We start from the raw sequence: 12021 nt of genomic DNA on the forward strand, positions 1-12021 counted from the left end.
TGTACCCTTTGACCAATACCTCTTCATTTCCCACCCAACCCCCAACCCCCAAGCCCTGGTAACCACCATTCTATCCTCTGCTTCTATGACTTTGATTGTTTTAGATTCCACATATGAGTGAGATCATACAGTATTTGTCTTTCTGTGCTTGGCTTATTTCACTAATAAAGTCCTCTAGGCTCATCCAAATTGTTGCAAATGGCAGGATTTCCATCTTTTTTGAAGCTGAATAATATTCCATTATGGGTGGATCTATTATACACACACACACACACACACACACGCCACATTTTATTCATCCATTCATCTGTCAATGAACACTTAGGTTGATTCTGTATATTAGTTGTTGTAAAATTACGCTGCAATGAACATGGGAGTGTAGATATATCTCTTGAACATATTAATTTCATGTCTTTCAGATATATACCCAGAAAGGGGATTGCTAGATCATATGTAGTTTTATTTTTAATTTTTTGAGGCATCTCCACACTGTTTTCCATATGGCTATACCAATTTCCATTCCCCTCAACAGTGTCGAAAGGTTCCCTTTCAGGAGAATTTTTCTTTGTCCGGGTAAAAACCAGTTATCTCAGCCAACAGCCTAATATCAACTTTAAACCTACCATCCCCACAGAGACAGTATCAATTGACTATTAGGATCCTAGACTGGTCCAAAAAAGGCTATTTCACCCATATTATAACTGTATTCTTTTTTTTTCTATATATTTTTAGTTGGCCAATCAATGTGTTTCTATTTTTAGTAGAGATGGGGTCTCACTCTTGCTCAGGCTGGTTTTGAACTCCTGACCTTGAGCAATCCGCCCGCCTCAGCCTCTAAGAGTGGTGTATTCTTGATAACTGCTTTTACGGGGAAAAAAGATTTTCAGCACAAACTAAAATCCAAATGATTTCTATTAAGATCTTTTCATTAGTTGATAGATGCTTCAACATTCTAAACGCAAATCAGTTTCCAAAGTAATCAAAGTTGCCTAAAAGGTTGCTCTAAGTGGGTTGTCTGGGTTTTTTTAAATACCTCTTAATTTACATTCCATATGAAGTTGTGGAAAAATAATAGAGATGAGGAAAATATTTCAAAGAGGGCTTCAACTAAAAGGAGGAAAATGTTATGCATTAATTATGCTTAATGTATAACACAAATTACCTTTCACCTGAATTGACTTCTAATTATACGTGACAGTTTCACAAATCTATAGCAGATGGAAAATTAATTTTAACTCTGAAAATCCATGGATCAGAAAGGAATAAATTAAGTCAAACCTATGATAAATAATGAAAATTGAGGCACGCTGAGGGAGCAGGATCACTTAAGCCCAGCAGTTTGAGGTTGCTATGAGCTAGGCTGACACCACGGCACTCACTCTAGCCTGGGCAACAGAGCGAGACTCTGTCTCAAAAAAAAAAAAAATGAAAATTGAAATAATATCAAAAACTAAAATCTCAAATATCCATTTGCCTCTTGTTAAAATGCTTTGAATTTCTCACTTTTCCTTACCAATACCAGTATCCAGTGTCCACGTGCTGATGTGTTTTGAATATGAATGTTTAGAACATGAATTCTGTTTTCAGGGTGTTATATCTTATGTAAATTCAGCTTTTTTTTTAAATTACCTTTTTCAATAAACATAAAAGGAATGATTAAAATTAAACACATTCACGTGTCTTTTCTATACATTAGATTGGGATGATTCTTTGTGTATATGCCTCAAAAGCCAAAAACATTCTAAGTATAAAGTCAACAATGCCATGAACTACCATAAACATAAAAGGAATGATTAAAGTTAAACACATTCACATGTCTTGTCTATACATTAGATTGGTATGATTCTTTGTGTATATGCCTCAAAAGCCAAAAACATTCTAAGTATAAAGTCCACAATGCCATGAACTACCCTCCTGATGAACTTGAGCATTCTGAACCTAAATTCAAGGTCAAGGATGTGAGAAGCAGCCATGTGGTTGGTATAGAATTAGAATATAAGTCAGCTACAGCTGTGTTCCTGGTAAGCATCATCTAGGAGCCAGCTGAGACTACTCTGAAGCAGAGTTGCTGTAGAATCATACATATTCTGCAAAGTCCCACAGCCTTCTATTTTACCTTGTGGATTAAGCAAAGAAATGGCACAATAAAATAAATTTTACACATTCTCTCCTGGGTACTCTGAGACTCAGAAAAAGTCTACCTTAATTTAACCCTTGGAGAAAAATCTCTTTCTCCTTTTATGTGTCTAAGAGACACGTCCCCTTAGATCTGTTCTGGATGCCAGTGTCTCTATTGATTAATCCTGCATGCCAAAGGACAATCACAGTGGCCCAAGAAAAGATTTTCATGGCAAATATACCCTAAAGGAGACTGCTGGTTTCCCAATTGTTTACTTTTTTGGCTGGAAAGGACAGGAATAACCATTTCTCACTAAATAATTATTATTTGCTCAAGTTTCAGTGACTCCCCTGGCTTCATGCTTGCTGCCTATGATTCGATCAACTTAGTCTTTTTTTCTTTGAGAAGACTTCTCACCATCAAGACAAATGCTGCCTCTTAAGGCTATTTTTCTCTAACAAACTGAGTGCAGGCCATAAAGATCTTCAATAGCAATTAGGTTTTAGTGTTCTCATCTCACTTATGTACATAGGAGACATCAAAATGTAAAATGCACATATACTCTGACTTAACAATTCCCCTCCTATCTAGGAATTTATTCCAGATGTGTTCATGAATGGGTGCAAGGACACATGTATACCAATACTAATGTGCAGCATGATTTAAAGTGGCAAAATAATGCGTACAACCTATATACGAGACTGGTAAAATAAAAAATGATGTAACCATATAGCACACAGCAGGACAAGCATATAGATGCTATCCCTGCATGTTGATATGGAATGATCAGTACAAAAAGCAAGATGGGAACAGCATCTCAAGTATGCTACCATATGTATTTTTTAAAAAGGAAATATATATCTATACATATGTGTGGGTAGGTGGGTATACACACAAACATACACACACACTCACAATCGCTGAATGAACAACAAAAGAAATAGATAACACATTGGGAGGCAGAGGACAGAGGATATCTTGAGGCCAGGAGTTCGAGACCAGCCTGAACAACATAGCAAGACCCTGTCTCTACAAAAAATTAAAAAATTTGCTGGATCTGGTGGCATATACCTGTAGTCCTAGCTACTCAGGAGGCTGAGGTGGGAGGATGACTTGAGCCCAGGAGTTCAGACTGTAGTGTGCTATGATGGTGTCTGTGAACAGGCATTGCACTTCTAGCCTGGGCAACAGAGCAAGACCCCATCAAAAGGAAGGAAGGAAGGGAAGGAAGAAGAAAAGTAGGAATAAATGGATAGATCAAGGTAGTTGCTTCTGGGGAAGGGAACTGATATGAGGTGGGAACATAGGAGAGGAAATTCTGTACCTTTTCTGCAGGGCTTAACTTTCCACCCTGTGAATACAGTTTTTTAAATGCATGCATGCATGCATGTGCGTGCACATACACACACGTGTACACACACACACACACACACACACACAAAGAACAGTTATCAAAGAATTAACCTTGCCAAGGCTATCTAACAGTGGCACCTACTGGTAAAATCACTTCCCAGCCCATGTTATATCTTAGAAAAGAAAACTCATAGTTTTCCTGGCACAGCCATTTCAGCTATTAGTGAGGAAATATGTTTATATTAAAGGCTCATAAGGAACTCCTCATTGGTATTAGGCCCTCTGAGCATAAGACTTAAAAGTACCATCTGGCTGGTAAGTTATGGTTCATTATGATTTGAATTGCAAGCTATAAAAAAGAGTGAAGAATATTTCTACATCCTTCCATGCGGTGATCTCCAGCATATAGCATTAAGTTAAAAAAAAAAAAAAAAGCAAGGCAGGAAAACATGTGCAGAGTATACTACAATTTATCTAAGAAGAGGAAGGAGTTAAAAATGGACCTACAGGTTTACTTATATTTAAAAAATGGAAAGATAACCCAAGGAAGGAAAAAAAAAAAAAGAATGAATGGTTACCATAAAAAAAGAGAAGGAATAGAACTAGATTTCTCTAAATCAGTGATTCTCAACCCTGCCCCCAGGGAACATTTGGCGATATCTGGAGGTAGTTTTAGTGTCACAATTAGGGGAGATGCTACTGACATCTAATGGGTAGAGGTCAGAGATGCCACCAAACAGCCTACAATACATAGGACAGCCCGCACATACAAGTATCACCTGGCCAAAAATGTCAATAGTGCCAATCATATACCTGATAAGGAGCTTGTATCTAGAATATATAAAGAACTCTTACAATGCCATAATAAAAATACAAATAATCCACTTTACAAATAGGCAAAGGATGTGAATAGACATTTCACCAAAGAAGATATACAAGTGGCTTATAAGCACATGACAAGTTGCTCAACATCCTTACTCATCAGGGAAACACAAATCAAAACCACAATGAGATACCACTACATACCCACTAGGATGTCTATAATCAAAGACAGACAATAACAAATGTTCACAAGGAATTAGGAGCCTCCCGTATTGCTAGTGGGAAAGTAAAATGTTGCAGCCACTTTGGAAAACCGTCTGGCAGTTCCTCAAAGGGTTAAACATAGATTTACCATATGATCCAGCAATTCCACTCCTAGGTAAAATGAAAACATACATCCACGCTAAAACCTACACATGAAGGTTCATAGAGGCATTATTCATAATAGCCAAAAAGTAGAAACAACCCAAATGTCCACCAATGGGTGAATGGATAAATAAAATGTGGTATACCCATACAATGGAATATTAATCAGCAATAAAAAGAAACAAAGTACCAATGAAAGCTACAACATACACAGACCTTGAAAACATTATGCTAAGTAAAAGAAACCAGTCACAAAAAGCTATATGTTATATGATTCCATTGATATGAAATGACTAGAATAGGCAAATCTATAAAGACAGAAAGTAGATTAATAGTCACCTACGGCTAAAGTGATAGGAAACTTGGGAGTTTCAGCTAAGGGGTGTGGGGATTCTTTTTGGAATAATAAAAATGGTCAGAAATTGATTGTGGCAATGGTTGCAAAGGTGTGTGAATGTGCTAAAAGCCATTGGATTATACACTTTAAATGGCTATATTTTGTGGTATGTGAATTATATCTCAAAAAAAAAGCTGTTTAAAAAATCAGTCACAATTGTGAGGTGCATGCCCTATTAGAGGTGGGGGCCTCGTAACCTAGTTGTTGGGGTTTCTTTTCTTATTAAATTTTTCACTGGTTTTATTGCAATTCCAGAGAGATAGAGATTTGGGGCAAGGGGACACCTCAGGCTACATCTGAAAAAACTAGTTCAGATTGTCCAAACATAAAACCCAGAGCATGGGAGGAATCAGGATGTCATGGGATGAATTAGCAAAGCAGGTGGCAGAGTACAATGGCCCTCGGGACCCAGCCAAGAATCCCGGACTGAATATTCGAAGGGAAAAGGGATGGGTGGGAGATGCAGGCTGGCAGCACAGTGATGGACACTTTTGTTCTAGAAAGATAGATGACCACCAATGTGGAAAATAAGCAGACTGGGGACGAGTCTAGAGACAGGACAGCTCATGTATTTATACTACAAGTTATAAGTTGTTGTCACAGCCAATTTAATCCTTTCCTAAACATTAAGCTTGAAAACTGCAGCAAAGAGAAACCGGTACGGGATTGTATCTGTCTTCAAGGCACAAGTGACAAGAAGGACTATTGAGAACAAAGCAGTTTGACATAAAAGTAACAATCATAATAATAAAGTCATATATAACTTAAAATGTTCTAATGTAGTAAAGAAAAAATCATAATAATAGCCCCGTATGAGTTTAGGCAAGGACCAGGAACCAAATGACAATGACTGGACCTAGAAAGATAAACAAGCCACTTACCACAGGAACTGGGGTGTTTGGCTCAAATTCTGTGGAATGAGCATCTGAAGATTTAAAAAACAGGTCAGTAATTCACCAATATTGCTGAATAATATTTGAAGTGATAAAAAATAATTTTTTTAAATAAATGGTTATTAGCAAACCTCCAACTTACCTTTCAAGTTAAGGCAATTTCTGGCAAACTCTATCACTGCTAGTTGCATCCCAAGGCAAACTCCTATTTTCAAAAGCACATACACAAAGCAAATGAACAAATTGTATATTTATTCAGATTTTCTGTTCATTTGTTCCCTGCCTGTCCCCTCCACCTAGAAAGCAGATTGTGAGAGACCAAGACCCTGCCTGGTTTGCTCCCTCCTATCCCCTCAGAAGGTCCCTAGCAGACAGCAGGACAGAAACTCAAACTACCAAGAAGCCACCTAAGGCCTGGAGTTGACTAAGAAGAAACTTGAGGTCAGAAAAGGCAGAAAAAGGCCGGGCGTGGTGGCTCATGCCTGTAATCCTAGCACTCTGGGAGGCCAAGGCACGTGGATCGCTCAAGGTCAGGAGTTCAAAACCAGCCTAAGCAAGACCAAGACCCCCTCTCTACTAAAAATAGAAAGAAATTAATTGGCCGACTACAAATACATATAGAAAAAATTAGCCTGGCATGGTGGTGCATGCCTGCAGTCCCAGCTACTCGGGCCCAACTACTCGGGAGGCTAAGGAAGGAGGATCACTTGAGCCCAGGAGTTTTGTTTTGTTTTGTTTTGTTTTTTTGAGACAGAGTCTCGCTTTGTTGCCCAGGCTAGAGTGAGTGCCATTGCATCAGCCTAGCTCACAGCAACCTCAAACTCCTGGTCTCAAGCAATCCTCCTGCCTCAGCCTCCCAAGTAGCTGGGACTACAGGCATGCGCCACCATTCCGGGCTAATTTTTTCTATCTGTATTAGTTGGCCAATTAATTTCTCTCTATTTATAGTAGAGATGGGATATTGCTCTTGTTCAGGCTGGTTTCGAACTCCTGACCTCAAGCAATCTGCCCGCCTCGGCTTCCCACAGTGCTAGGATTACAGGCGTGAGCCACTGCACGCAGCCGAGCCCAGGAGTTTGAGGTTGTTGTGAGCCAGGCTGACGCCACTGCACTCTAGCCCAGGCAACAGAGTGAGACTGTCTCAAAAAAAAAAAAAAAAAAAGAAAAAGAAAAAAAAAGTCCCATTTCATCTGGCTTCACTGGTACAAGGGCCATGTTTTGCAATTTGAACAAAAGCATTAAAAAGGCCCAACCCTGCCAAATCTTAATGGAGCTGTTCCTGTGAACCTGGATGGTCTTTCTGCATTCTCTTTTCCAGAATGAGCACATGAGGTGCAACTAACTTAAACAGGTTTTCTTATCGGAAAGACCATTGTGGAATTCCATTGAATGGCTCTCTGCTTGAAGTGGTGAGGGCACGGGTTGGGGCGGGAACCTAAGAAGGCAAGAGCAAGTACAGCAGAGACTTCCCCCAGCCCCTGCCACCCTGCCAGGGCAATGGCAAACATTTCTTGTGAAGGGTCAGATAGTAAAGATTCTAGGCTTTGCAGGCCATAGCCATTGCCCTACCAAAGCAGCCACAGACAGTATGCAAATAAATTGGTGTGGCTGTGTTCCAATAAAACTTTATTTATAAAAACAGACAGCCAGCTTGATCTGGCCCTTGGAATATATAGTTTGCTGACCCTGTAGCAGACTATTTGGACCCTGAATTTTCAAACCTGAGTTCACACCTTCACAATAACAAATCTTCAGTATTACCCCTAGTAGGTTTCACAATCTATTAATAATAGGATCAATAAACATGAGTTTTACCCAGAAAAGGAATCTTCTTTGCCCTTGCCCAAGAAATCGCCTGGAGTTTTCCCAGTGTTCCTCTGATTCCAAAGCCTCCGGGCACAAGAATACCACTGAAATCAACACAAGATGAGGGTAAATTTGACTACCCATTATTTTTATTTTTAAAACTTGTGTTTTCAGCCTTTCATGCAATGCTTGGTGCAATCACTAGTGAATATGCTTGAGGTCTATTTTCAGAATCGATTACATGATTTCACATCCTGAACTTTCTTCCTGAATTCCTCCCAATGTTATGAAAAACTTGAGACAATTACTCACAGCTGACTTTGATATGTATTTTCTGATAAGTCTTTGTGGTGCCAGAGCATAGTAACTGGGAAACTCAATTCAATTAAGAATGCCACTGAGAGGAAAATCTGAATAAAAATAAGTGAAGGTTCTTTCAAAGCACTACTATAAAAATGTTAAGATCTCTCACATCATCACAAAAAGTGAAATGCATAAAATCAGCCTAAGATTTCAATTGCTAATTAAGCAGTGGCAAATGAAATTTCCTGGCTAGAAGACAATTTAGAGACCTTCTAGGCCAGGAGTCCTCAAACTACGGCCCATGGGCCACATGCCGCTCACCTAGAACATTTATCTGGCCCGCCGGGTGTTTTTGCCACCGCTGCCTGTCCTGCTTAGCAGCCGACTCGTCCTGGGCCCACAGTGCGCACTCTCCAACGGTCTCAGGGACAGTGAACTGCCCCCATGTTTAAAACGTTTGAGGACCCCTGTCTAGGTAAACACTCTCAGATGAAACCAGGAGAGTAATGCTAAATTCACGACACAATGCTGCCCCCAAGAGTTCTGTTGATTACTTACAAAATAAAACCTGGAACCAAAACATGTGAAAGAGAAAATATACTCAAGACAGGTTATCATTCTTGTACTTTAACTTTTCTTATGTAAGATCTCTGTATCTTTCAGTAGAATCAACACACTTTCCCTACAATACAATACTCCCATTCTCCCCAAATAAAACCATTTCCACTGCACATCCCACCGACATTAACATGGCACGATTCAAAGCAATGCAACACAACCACCTGCAAAGACTGTAACTACTCTCAACTTCCTTTCAAAATGCATGGAAATTAGTAAATAGGATAAAATGAATCATTATGGGAAAAGCACAATGGCATTGTCCTAACTGGTGTGCATGGTCCCTGGTACTCACTCAGCTTTGCATAGCTTCTGCCAAGCTACGTGGAATTTCACAGGGTCCTCGGTTTCAGTGATCTGCTCCAGATCGATGGAGTCTATGTACTAAAAAACAACCAACAGATAAAAAAAAAAAAATTAAGAAAAACAAACACTGAAAAGTACTAGCACAATGTAACTGTGACACAAATACTCATTCATTACTTATTATGCAAACACTGTACTAGGCACTGGGGATAGAAAAACACGATCTCTGTCTTGTGGCTATTGTAATCTTTCAGGAAGATTATGAAACCAATGAACAGGCGTCCACACTGTACTGTGACAATGGCTGTGATGGCAAAGGTGGGAATGCTGTGGAAATAACTAGGAGCCACATCTCATCGAGAACTGGACACTGGAGGAAAGAAGGGAAAGAGTGAGGTCAGGGAGGAGTTCTGGGGAGGTGACATCCAAAAAGCTGAGCCACTAGGATGAGTAGAGGCAGGATAAGCACAGAGGTGCGTGTTGGAAGGTCCCAGGGAACATGCGTGGGAGATGAGGAGAGGTGGGGAAAAGGTCATGAAATCTCAGGCAAAGAGATTTAAGGGGAACCAGTCCTATGAAATCTAAGAGGAAAGGCAGAGCAAGTAGTGGCCACTCTGGGACCCTCAAAACAGGCTCCACTCAGTGAAAGGAAGAGACTTGATTGGTTGGGAGGAAAGGGGTGAGGCTGAGAAGCCATGACACCAAGTTTACACTTAAAGCCCCTTGCAATGCACTGAATGTTTGTGTCGCCCCAAAATTCATATGCTGAAATCCTAACTCCCAAGGGGATGATGATATTAGAAAGTGGGGTTGGCCAGGCACGGTGGCTCACGCCTGTAATCCTAGCACTCTGGGAGGCTGAGGCGGGCGGATTGCTCGAGGTCAGGAGTTCAAAACCAGCCTGAGCAAGAGTGAGACCCATGCATGTGTCTGCTCAGTGTAAAAAAAAAAAAAAAAAAAAAGAGTGAGACCCCAACTCTACTATAAATAGAAAGAAATTAATTGGCCAACTAATATATATACAAAAAATTAGCTGGACATGGTGGCGCATGCCTGTAGTCCCAGCTACTTGGGAGGCTGAGGCAGAAGGATCGCTTGAGCCCAGGAGTTTGAGGTTGCTGTGAGCTAGGCTGATGCCACGGCACTCACTCTAGCCTGGGCAACAAAGCGAGACTCTGTCTCAAAAAAAACAAAAAAAAGAAAGAAAAAGAAAGTGGGGTTATTGGGAGGTGATTAGGTCAAGAGGGCAGAACCCCCATGAATACAGTCAGTGTCCTTATAAAAGAGACCACAGAGACCTCCCTTGCAGCTTCTGCCACACAAGGATAGAATCAGAAGCTGGCCATCTGCAACCCAGAAGAAGGAAGGCCTTTGCTAGAATGGACCCTGACCTTGGACTTCCAGGTTCCAGAACTGGGAGAGAGAAATGTCTGCTGTTTGTAAGCCACCCGGCCTATGGTACTTCGTTGTAGCAGCATGAACGGACTGTAGCACCACTGAAAGGTCTTAAGTAAAGGGATGACAGGAACAGAGAGAGCTGAGTGGTTTTAGAAAGATCACTCTGGTACAATTTGGAAAATAGAAGGAAGACTGGCAGCTGGAAAGCAGCCAAGAAGCTGCTGCAGCCATTCAGACAAGATAAACAGAGACACCCTGTCCTTAACAGGAATATGACAAGGTCATGATTCCAACAGTCCTCAGTAGAAGCTAATGTCACTGAGATAAAGCATCATATACACCAATTCCATTGTACCTAAAAATCTCTATGCAGCTAGATTCTTTCAGTATTTCTTTAATGAAAATGACTATCTGAATATATCTTAGGACACAAAATTTTAGAACCTTTATAAAATTTGCATCATGGCCATTTTTCTAACTTCATTTTCTTTTTTCTATACGAGGGTCGGGGCCGTGGAGGAGTGGGAGGAACAGGAAGTGAACTGTTCCTTGGAAAGCCATAAATAAAAGAGAGAAAGAGGCTAAAAAGGGGAGAGAGAACAGTCAGCTAGGACTTAAGCTAGTGTCGAAAAGGAAGTCACTAAATTTCTTCAACATCTAAATGGATCTTTTTCCTGATCATACAAAGGTTTTGCCATTTGAATCAAAAGGATAAGGCTTGCTTAAACCACGATATATGCGTATCAAATATCATTAAATAAAAATTTGGATATGCACAGCCTAATTTCAGAAATGTGCCTTAAACCTAACACAACAGGCCTCACTGCTGTCCTCAGAAAGGCTTGCTACAAGGCTGGTCCTTGGTTGGCATCTGGAAACTTGGATTTGGGGAGGGGTCCCACCACTCCAAGAACTGGTAAAAGTGGCTCATTATGTCTAAAGTGTTTGTACAAACACCATGATTTACACTGAGCATGTGCTTTCTTGTTGGGAATCTGGAACTTTGGTACATGTTAAGCAGAGGGTGCCTAAGCGACTAGCCCCCCCATAAAAGCCCTAAGCACTGAGTCTCTAATAAGCTTCCCTGGTAGACGGCACTGCACATATATTATCACAACTCACTGGGGAATTAAGCTCAATTTATGAGGCTCCACTGGGCAAGGGCTCTTGAAAGCTTGCACCCGGTTTCTCCCAGATTTCGCCCTGTGCAACTTATCACTTTACTGATTTTGCTTTGTATCCTTTGGCTATAATAAATCTTAGCCCTAAATATGACAACGTGTGAGTCATTCTGGTAAATCATAGAAACTAGGGGTGATCAAAGGAACCCTTCAACACAACCCGCCTCTCTGGAACACGAGATATTGGAGTAAACGACTGAAGCAGCCAGAAGACTAGGCTAGGACTCACCATCAGCTTCAACTTGTGGTTGATGGCCAAGGCTGAGTGCTCCAGGGCTTTGAACACGGAAGCATAGCAGTCCCTGAGCTTGGTGTATTTCCCAACCAGGGCTATGGAGCATGTTTTCTGTAACCTTTCATATCTGGGAAGGAAGACAAGCTCAAAGGTTATATGCATGTAACAGAACTTCACCGACATAACAGTGGCAACCACCACTCTTATTCCAAGGCACTTTTTTT

The 12021-nt window shown here is 40.6% G+C and overlaps 1 protein-coding gene across 6 annotated transcripts in view; it reads right to left on the minus strand.

Annotated features, from left to right (window-relative positions):
• Window positions 1-12021, minus strand: part of CTPS2 (CTP synthase 2) — a 115901-nt gene that overhangs the window by 62314 nt on the left and 41566 nt on the right. For all 6 annotated transcript variants that reach the window (XM_012784737.2, XM_012784736.3, XM_012784735.3 and 3 more), the window contains 5 exons: window positions 11792-11924; window positions 8973-9061; window positions 7766-7860; window positions 6093-6155; window positions 5939-5982 (listed from right to left, as the gene is read on the minus strand). In XM_012784737.2, the coding sequence (XP_012640191.1) occupies window positions 5939-5982; window positions 6093-6155; window positions 7766-7860; window positions 8973-9061; window positions 11792-11924 (424 nt within the window). The remainder of the gene's footprint in view (window positions 1-5938; window positions 5983-6092; window positions 6156-7765; window positions 7861-8972; window positions 9062-11791; window positions 11925-12021) is intronic.

This window comes from Microcebus murinus, chromosome X (assembly GCF_040939455.1).
Source record: "Microcebus murinus isolate Inina chromosome X, M.murinus_Inina_mat1.0, whole genome shotgun sequence".
Taxonomy (NCBI): Eukaryota; Metazoa; Chordata; class Mammalia; order Primates; family Cheirogaleidae; genus Microcebus; species Microcebus murinus.